This window comes from Montipora capricornis, unplaced genomic scaffold, assembly GCF_036669925.1.
Source record: "Montipora capricornis isolate CH-2021 unplaced genomic scaffold, ASM3666992v2 scaffold_506, whole genome shotgun sequence".
NCBI lineage: Eukaryota > Metazoa > Cnidaria > Anthozoa > Scleractinia > Acroporidae > Montipora > Montipora capricornis.
Window position 1 is genome coordinate 5,001 of NW_027180246.1, and position 10,000 is coordinate 15,000.

Genomic DNA, 10,000 nt, shown 5'->3' on the forward strand with positions numbered 1-10,000 from the left:
GCAGTGATACCTCTCAACACAAGTATCAGCCATTTGATTTCCAGACTCTCCGTCAAACCGGTACCAGCCAGACAGGGTGCTTTCGTTCTTAAAAGGTGAAAAAGGGTTGAATCTATACGTTGTGTCTCGGAGGGCCTCCTTGAGGGCTTTGTAGTTTGAACATTCTGAGGAGATTTCATTCAATATATTAAAATTTAGTGTTTGAAAAAGGCATCACCACGACATGGATATGTGTAAGGCTCAAAACATCGAACCAGTCATACTGTGAATTCTCCCAACTCCGCCTTGTGTTTAGATGAGGCTATGGAAACACGTAAAACGTCCTCTATTGCTTAATTAGAGCACCCGAACTACTAACTGGAAGGTCGTATGTTCGACTCCTACAAAGGAGAACTCGGATTTTTACTCTTCAATGCGAAAGACATTGTTATGACAATTCAAAAGAACAGGTTATCTGGACAAAACAAGATTAATGACTTACAAATGATGAGATACAGATATACAGAGCTTAAAATAAATTACCGACAGCCAAATCTGCATGCAGCCAAAGTGCACTTAGTTTGTATAAAAACTCCATATGAGCTAGGTAAAGAATATATTTGGGTGGGCCTTATCTGTAGGCTTGGGTCAGTTTTTTTATTTTGATCGACTTACAAGCATCGTAAGTATATATATTAGTATGTACTGCTGCAGTCAGCCAATCATACATATTACGGAGCCACGTAATATGTATGATAATATACGTAATACGTATAACCATTCAGTTTTGCACAACATTGGAGGAGGAGGGAGGGGAGAGAAGCAATGAAGACTTCAAAAGTGCTAACCTTCCCAACAGTTTTGTTTAGGATTGTAGCTGTACGAAAAAAATGCAAAATCGTTTTACTTTGCACTAATCGATACAGGGGCCACGTAGGACCTACAGTTCTACATGTCCACGGGAAAAAAAGTTTCCTTTGCCGTTCAGAAGATGGTTTAAGTTAACCTTGGTAAATTAATAAAGAGATTTATTTTTCGATGTTGACTCGCGAGGATAGTCGGAAAAATCCCTAGTTAGAAACAAACCAACGATCTGTGATTTGTAGTGTAAACGCTCTTCCGCAGAGCTGTAAGAGACTCGAGGAGAAAGGCTCCAGAAGCAGGTTAGCTCTGCTGAATAAGAATTTGGTTAGGTGCCCCAATATGACTACTCCTTTTCAGGTTCCATTAAGAAAACTACTCTATTATACGGTAAGATTATCGCCAAAAAAAAGAAAATGAACATCAGTCACTTAAGGTGGTTCAAACCGGTTTCAACAATTTGGAGGGAATGTGTTATTAGAAAAATATACTCTTCAACACTGTTTCACTTGATGGCAATGTATGGTACCATATAAAACACCAATAATTTCTTAACGAGATGCACATATTAATGTGACGTCAAAAATTACCACGGCAACAAAAAAACCATCTAAAGACGCACTATATTGTGTGTTTAAGCGCTTATATGTAAAACACGAACTCAGTGACCCCTATTTTTTACTACTGAAAAATGATTAGCAGGCTAAGGCTAAACTCTCTGCAAATTGAAAAAAAATATTTGGAGCGGATTCAGAGCCACCTTAATTTTTTTTAATTGTGAAGGTGGCTATGAATCTGCTCCAGAGATTCTTTTTAAACTTTCAAGAAAGTTTTGTCATAGCGTGCTAATCACTGCTCAGCAATAACAAAATGGGGGTCACCGAGTTTGTTTTTGAGATATATGTGTTTTAAGACAAAATATAGGGTGTTTTTAGATGGATCTTTTGTTGCCGTGGTAACCTATTACGTCACATTAATGAGTGCATCTTGTTAAGCATCTATTGGTGTTTCACGTAGCATCGTAACATTAACATTAAGTGAAAAAGGTTGGTAGATTCAATCCTTCCAATTAGTACAGTTTGTTGAAAATGTTAAAACTGGTTTGAGCCTCCTTAAATCGAAAATGCGTTCTTACCTGGTGCTCGTGGCAGGCCATTGCCGCAGTAACGTGAGTAACACTTGAGTGGATCAAGGCGGTAAACATAAAACGCTCCACAGTTGCGGACACTGATGTCCTTCGAAAATTCGCAGCAGTTACTGACAAACAGCTGTTGAAAAAAACAGACCTTCCGCTGCACGATCCCTTCAGCCACTGTAGGATGCGTGCCATCGAGCCAGCCTGGTGAGTCTGTAGTGCAGTGGTATATCTTAGGACATGAATCTGCCATTTGAGTTCCAGCTTCTCCGCTAAATCGATACCAACCAGACAACGCTGAATCGCACATGTTACCAATGCTCCTGTTTACATAGGTCATTGCTCGGTTGGACTCATTGAGAAATTTGTAGTTGGAACATTCTGGGAGAGATTTTTAAGTAGATAACATTTTGAGGGCTTATTCTTATTTATGAATTAAACGAAGACAAGTATGAATAAACAAAACCTACTCTAATATCAAGGAAAATGGAAAAAAAAAACCAACAACCAACCACTGTCCTCTAATTAATGAATTATATATTTCAAAGATCAAAGGTCAATCTCCTGCCGATACCAAAAAAAATGTTCCTGGAACGGTTTACAAATATTTCTATTAATTTTTGGAATGGTTCAAACTTTTAGACTAACTCTTTGAGATGACTATACTCGTTATTGATTTCATTGCAAATTCCCTTTGATTACCTCCGTACAGAATTATTTCCGAAAAGACAAAACAGCGAACGAAATACTCCGAGATAATCGACCCGAGTTTTCATACATGATTTTTTCCGATCCGACTTTTAGTGCTCAAGAGTATCTAAGGGCGCGTTCGATTGACCCTATTCCGGAATATGAATACGCGGAATGATGATTAAAAAGGTATCTTTGGCGCGTTTAGAAGATTCAAAGATAATAAAATATGTTTGAAATACCATTTTAGCAGATGTTTGACAATTTTAATGTGAGTCTCCGTAAAACAAAGGATTTCTAACTTATATTCCATGTATTCCTATTCCGGAATACGGTCAATCGAACGCACTCTAAGACTATGTTCTATTCCAACTCATTTTCAACACTAATTACCAAAATAACAACGAAAAATCCTGGTAAATCTCACCTGTGTTGCCGGTAAAATCCGTTCTGAGCTTTTACCTACAGTCTGTGACAAATTTCGTTGGAAAAGTACACGACTATACAGATCTGAAGCTTTTGCAGCTCACTCTCCCCTCACAATGTTGTTTTAACGCGAGTTTCTGAGCCCATTTGCCAAAACAACATTGTGGGAGCGCAAGGTATTGTCCCAGACTGTAGGTTAAATTGGTGATCCTCATTTTTCCTAGGTTGAATACTCACTCAGATGAATTGAGGCTGAAACGTTTTTTTCGAAGCTTAAATTAAGCCTAGGGAAAAATTGGGTCAGGCTAGGATTAGTTTTGGTTTTTATAAATGGATATCAATTGACAGGAAAGTAAATAATGATAAGAACTGTATTGGGTTGAGCATGTCCGTCGTTGTAGTGGTACGGACACAGGACTATAGATCTGGGGCAGGTTGCTCGAAGCTTGGTTAGCACTAACCGTTGGTTAAGAGGTATCAAGCCCAATAGGTTTGCATGGTATTTAACCCTGGTTAGTGCTAACCATGCTTCGATTAGGATCATCAATTTAACCTAGGTAAAAACGGATTCAACCTGAACCCGGATTTAACCGACAACATCAGTCCTTCACCAACTTAAACCGACGAGAGGCGTAAATGCTCATTAGGGAGCTTAAGCAACGACAACGGCGACGGCGACGGCAACGAGAACGTCACAAATTTGCATATTTGGTGGGCAAAAGCAATAGCTTTGCACGACCTGCACGTGCATTTTTCACTTTTGTCCATTTCTTTGCCGCTTTCACAAATAACTAGTAAGGATATTGGGTTTCCCTAACGAGGGTTGACACGCGGTGAAAAGTGAGCATGAATCGTGACCATTCTTGCTTTTAGTAATCTTGACCACCTCAGTGGTTACCTTTCCCCTAAACAATAGGGACCTTAAGCAACGACAACGGCGACGGCAACGAGAACGTCACAAATGTGCACATTTAGTGTGCAAAAACAATAGCTTTGCACGCCCTGTACGTGCGTTTTTCACTCTTGTCCATTTCTTTGCCGTCATCAGCAAAACTACAACGTGAAATAGCCAAATTTGAGGTTTTATGACAAACGTCAGCAATTGAGGATAAATTTTCATTCTCTCCCCTAATTTAAGCGCCGTTGCGACCAGGATTATTTTGAGAAACTACCACACCCTTGTCATATTAAAAAGGTTGAAATAGTCACGAAGTGATTACAATAACGTGAATTTATATTTTGAGATGACGTTCTCGTTGCTGTTGCCGGAAAAAATCATTTGCAGTTTACGCGCAATCTCTCCAACTCGGTCAGTTGTGTTTTTACAAATCCTAATTGACTTGAAAAGCGACTGGCAGAGTAGTTACTCTATAACAATCCACCAGGAGCTTGTTTCTCGAAAGTCCCGAAACTTTACGGGCCATTTTCGGATGTCACAGTTCTCTTTGTATCTCAAGGAACGGAGAGGATTTAAGTCAAACTTCACAGTCATTTTTCTTTTTGTTACCTAGAAATCTTGTTGAAAGATCGGCTTTCCAAAACAAGCTGTTGGCAGTTTCACAAATAGCTTTTCGGACCCGAAGAATTTCCGGGACTTTGGAGAAACGGGCCCCAGGTCAGTTTTCTGGAGTCTGCTTACCGTTGGACACAGTTTCCTTGTAACTGGTAACTGTGTAAGAAGCTTGGAAGTTTATATACCCGGTAACATTAGTTGCAAACAGCAACTCTAGGCTCTGATCAAAATGTGAATAAAGGGTTACTTTGTTTAATAGTTGACCACATATTCTTGAGCTTGGTTTGCCATATTCCTGGATTCCATTTTCAATTTCCAGGTAGGGACAATTACTGCATGATAGGTCACACCATTTTCCGATGGAAACGGCTTCGAGCATTAACCTGACTTGTTCTCCTTTACTTGCCATGATCTTGAAACAGTATGTTGGGGGAAGGATGCATTAAAAAATTGACGGAAAGTTATGACCCCACTCCTGCCTTTATGAATTCTTTGCCTGCACACTGAATATGAACACAACAAATCAGTCAATATCTTCGGGGAAATGTATAATCAACCAGGCCAACCAGGCCACTTTCCTTTAATTCTTAGTCGCTCCGGCGAGTGCATGCGCGAGTGAAGCGATCTCGAGGCCACAATATCTGTTCAATAAGTTCACTTTTCCGCTGATTATTTATTTTTGTGCAATAGAAATTTATTTATATTCCTGTTATTGGAAGAAGGTGATTGCTAGTCTCAGAAAAAGAGAGAAAAACTATAGGTCACCATACTCGTTTACGAGAAAATGACGATTTATCTCTCTCACGACCCAAGCCGTAAAGAAAACTGCGCTATTTTCTGTACGTGCTTGCGCTAATGACGCAATAAATCGTGCGCAGTAAGGATGAGCAATGCAATACAGGGGAATGACCTTAAGGACGTTCGCGCCCAAAATGTTCCCACGTACAGATTTTTAAAACTTGCCACGCAGAAAGGTAATGATCTACTTTTGCCACAAAGGCAAAAAAATGGGGGCTCACCGTGCTAGCTTGTTTTCATGAGGTGCACTTTTAGAAGCTTGCGTTATTTTAAGACAATCTTAGATTACAACTGTCACGTCAGCAATAAAAAAAGCTACATTAGTGAAATTTAGATGAGGTAAACGTACTCAATTAACATAAATAATATAACTAAATAAACTTTTGCAGCTGATGTCATTTTCCGTGGTGAAATAGACCTTGAAAAACGATAAATATTAGTCTAAGAAAGAAAACTGCGGTCGCAAGAGAGCATAAAGGCGAAATATTTGTAACTTCTCGTGTACATATATTTTTTGTTTTTTTGTTAAAATGGATAAAATCAAGAAAGGAACTGATCTAGGGAAAGAAAAAAGGAGGTCACCAAGCATTCAAGAGAGTAAAATCGCTGCAAAGTTCTCAAAGCGATTGTCTATTTTCAATGCCACGTCGTTGCGTGACATTTCCGAGAAGACCTGGGTCCACAGCTATCCCATGATGCCACACGCTTTCACGTTCCATTCTCGAGGAAAATGTGTTCGCCTTTAGCATCGTGTTTACCTTCGTGATCGTTAAGGACGTTCATGTTTGTGCGCAGCGTTACTGCGCAGGTAACGTGACTGTCATATGTCAACCATTATTACTTCGAGCATTAGTGAAGTTGAGGTTTTAAAACCTTTGCAAAAACCGTGGACCATAAGTCTTGCATGGCGTTGGATCAGTGAAGATCGTGATCAGTCAAAATTGATTAAAAGATATTTATCAAAGTCAAGTGGATTACTGCACGACTAATATTCGCGTTATTTTATCAGTCGTTCACTAGTCCTCTTGACTTTCATAAATATTTTTCAAGCATTAGTTGAAATAACATCGCGGCAAAAAAAATTCCAGGCCGGCAAAAGAATGGCACATTTAGTTTCGAATCATCATGAAACGTTAAAGAAAAGTGAGCGGGAGGATAGAAAAGCTTTGGAAAAGGTAGCTGATCGGGTAGAGGTTGAAAGTTTGCAAAACCCGAGGACAAACCGTTGCGTAAATTTAAGGGGTCTGTTTTTTTTTTTTTTTTAATGTTTTTATTACCCTACGAACTAAATATGACAATGAATGCATGTTTTTGAAATTCTTTTCCTTTACTTTCGTAAAAACAGAGCAGTATTTTTGTCCTCGTCCGCTTGAATAGTGCAGACCTACGTGGAAACAACCAGTGATTAAGTTTCACAAAAACCACACTCCAGAAGATGAGCATGACGGCAATGGAGAGATATTATACAAAACACTAACCAAATGAAGATGACGCCTGATTAAAACTTCGTTACTACGCTTGAGAAAGTTTTTTTCTTTTTTTTTTTTCGGTAAATCAACGATCGGTCCTCTCTTGTGTTCCAGTCCTTCCCTGACAGGTAACGCAAAAACGTGACAAACGCACATCGATTTTACTCGTTTAGATCATCGTTGACCTCTACTTTTTTAATAATGGATCACTTACTTTACTTAGTATCTACAAAATATGATGAAATGAAAAAAATTCCCTCCGTAAGAAGTTATCTCACCGTAGAAGGATTATGGCGCGAACGTCCTTAAGGACGGTGCCTACTAATTCAAAGATATTTTTGCCCCGGTTTATAATTATGCAGGAAATGTAAATCTTAACAGTGTTATTGAAATCCAAAAAGAAAATTAGGGGTAACCATACATTTTTCAAAGATAATTCATGAATAATATTTGTAAAGAGCTTTAAAATACAAAGCAATGTATGGCGTTCTTTCTCAAATTGAAGCTAAATTAGCTCTAAAAAATGCATGACTACCCCCAAATTTTCTTTTGGATACCAAGACTACTTACAGAGACTTTCTCCGCATAATTTCAAACTGCGCAAAAATATCCCTGTATTAGTATCACCGATAGGAAACCCGAATATCTCGAGATGCGCAGAACGTATGCGCAGAAACAATAGTAGGCACCGTCCTTAAGGAAGCTCGGAAGGGTTTTCAGCTTAGCGCGTGCGTGAGCCACACATCCAATACTCTGTATCTGCTTACGTCAGCTCGTGAATCAAAATAGGTGACCGGAGATAATAAACTCTACCACTGATTTCGCACACTTTTCTTCTAATTCTTATGTAGATGGAATATAAACATACATCTCCTTTTCACAAAACTACGAAAATTTTGTCAACTGTTTAAATGGTTACTTAAATCCGTTTTTGTTTGCTTGCAGTTCGACGCGAGCGCGCACTCGAATGAGCGGGTGACGCATGCATAAATGCTGATCTTGTAACCCCCTCATTTTTCGGACGGTAAATATTTGTCAATTTTGTATATTAACTTTAATTAATTTAAATTTTATTTCTCTAAATCTGTAGGTGAAAAAAAAAAGGTTACAGACATATTCAAAAAATCTGATTTTCTCTAAAACTGGCCTACGAATTTTGTTGAATTTTAGGTATTTTAGGTAAGGTAAGGCTGTACGGAGAGATTTCACAGTCCCGTTTTTTCAAAAAAGAAATTTTAAGCTGATTTTAAGGCACAAAGAAATATCTTATATCGTTACTATGGTAACGGTATTTTGGAAGAAAATGGCATGTGAGAAATCTATGATGGGTACTTAAGATTCTGGCCAAATTTCTTCTCAATATGATTACCTTAACTATATCTAAAAGCCGAATTTACTTATTTGTGTGAAAAAAGGAAAAACTGTTTCGAGCCTCCCTAAATTTCATGAGAATTCTACTGAAACTTGCCGACTCGCTTAACTTTAAGCCAGTTGCAATTGGAAAAGGAACTGTTTTCACGGAATTCTCGGTTGTCAATCGCTCGTGACACCGCCACTGTACCCAATAGCCCTTATGCGTGATGACGCCTGACTAGATAAGGATTAGAAAATCAAACTAAATTTTAGCATGAGCTAAATCCCGAAGGAGCAAACTTGTAAAGACTCACACGCGAACGGTATTCCAATAATTTTCGCATATTTCGTAATCACGCATAAGGCCTATTAGTGCTTCAGCGCTAGAAGTCTAGACACTTAAATAAAGTTCTGTACATGAATGATCTTAAACGGTATAAAAAGAATGAATCTGAACTTGATTACCTTGTCCAGTCTGTGAAAATAGTCAGTTAGGATATTGGATTATGGAGTTTGGGACATCACAATGCACAGTTTGCATTATGAAAAGTGGAAATTTTGCCTACGTCAAGAAATACGAGCTCTTGGGGAAGGAAAAACGTAAAAGCATTTGGGGTGCTAGAGGCAGATGATATAAAAAATGAAGCAATGAGGTGCAACGTTCAGACTGAATACTAAAGAAGGGTGCGAAGTCTCCTCGAACCCAAATAATCAAGAGGAAATGTTGTGAAGGCTATTTACTCAGGAACCGTCTCTATTATAAATTCCGCATACGGAGCATAGATTGTTAACTAGATGAAAGATGAAAGGAGAATTGGGGAAAATGAATGGGAAGACTCAGAAATTGCTGACAATTCATCATGAATGTAAACTACTATGAATGTAAACTACGATGGGATTTCCTATTCAAAATGACCGTAAAATTGAGCACAACAGACCAGACAGTACTGTCGAGGACAAGTAAGAAAGGAGCTATGAAATAATTGCTATCGCATGCCCATTCCACCATCGAGTAAGGTACAGGAAAAAGAAGAAAACACTGAGTCGAAAAAGACAAAGACTTGAAAAGAGAGGTGAAGCGTCTGTGGAGCTGTGAAGAAGGTGCAGCTGTTACCATTTTCATTGGGGCCCTTTGAACATCCGGTAACGGTTTTCAGCAATGCGGCCAAAGACAGCAGGCCTTGAAGGGAGTATGACGCCATTAAAGAAAACTTGTTTCATGTACTCGGCACTGGGAAGGAATTATTAGAACGGTCATGGATACCTAAGAGGAGTGGCTAGACATCGACTGGAACATTAGTGTTTTGTGATGTTTGTAACGCTTGCTTTACCCGCTTTCTGTTCCCATGTCCTTCACCGTTGTTGTGATCGATGTAACAGAAGATAACAAGATTTGAATAAAATGAATCATCGCAGATAGGAACTAAAATCCCGAGAAGGAAAATAAATTCACGAGCCCATCCAACAGGAGGAATCAATCAAGGGTAGGTATCTTTACAGCCGGTAATTATTATATAAAAGGACCCTTCTGAAAAGCGCGGGGATTTTGATTTCGATCATTCGAGAAATCGGCTTTGAAAACAAAAAAGGCGCCCCCAATCCCTAACAAAATCAAGCAATTACTCAAACTTTCATATTTATTCAGACGCTGTGTCAATATTCTAACTGGATATTCTTCAAGAATTAACCCTTTCCTTTTATGATCTTTCTTTAAAGTTGTCTACATCCAGCTTTCTCTTACCTGGCGGCTTTGCGGCTGGGGAGACAGGAGGGGTA

General features: G+C 38.8%; 1 protein-coding gene across 3 annotated transcripts in view; it reads right to left on the reverse strand.

Moving 5' to 3' along the window:
• Positions 1-10,000, reverse strand: part of LOC138036846 (uncharacterized) — a 178,462-nt gene that overhangs the window by 357 nt on the left and 168,105 nt on the right. For 2 of the 3 annotated variants that reach the window (XM_068882911.1, XM_068882912.1), the window contains 2 exons: positions 9,966-10,000; positions 4,836-5,107 (listed from right to left, as the gene is read on the reverse strand). The exon at positions 9,966-10,000 is cut by the window's right edge and continues 10 nt beyond it. In XM_068882911.1, coding sequence (XP_068739012.1) covers positions 4,983-5,107; positions 9,966-10,000 — 160 coding nt within the window. In that variant the 3' untranslated portion in view covers positions 4,836-4,982. Of the gene's footprint in view, positions 165-1,975; positions 2,357-4,730; positions 5,108-9,965 lie in introns of those variants that run through there. The other variant, XM_068882910.1, reaches the window with a different exon arrangement.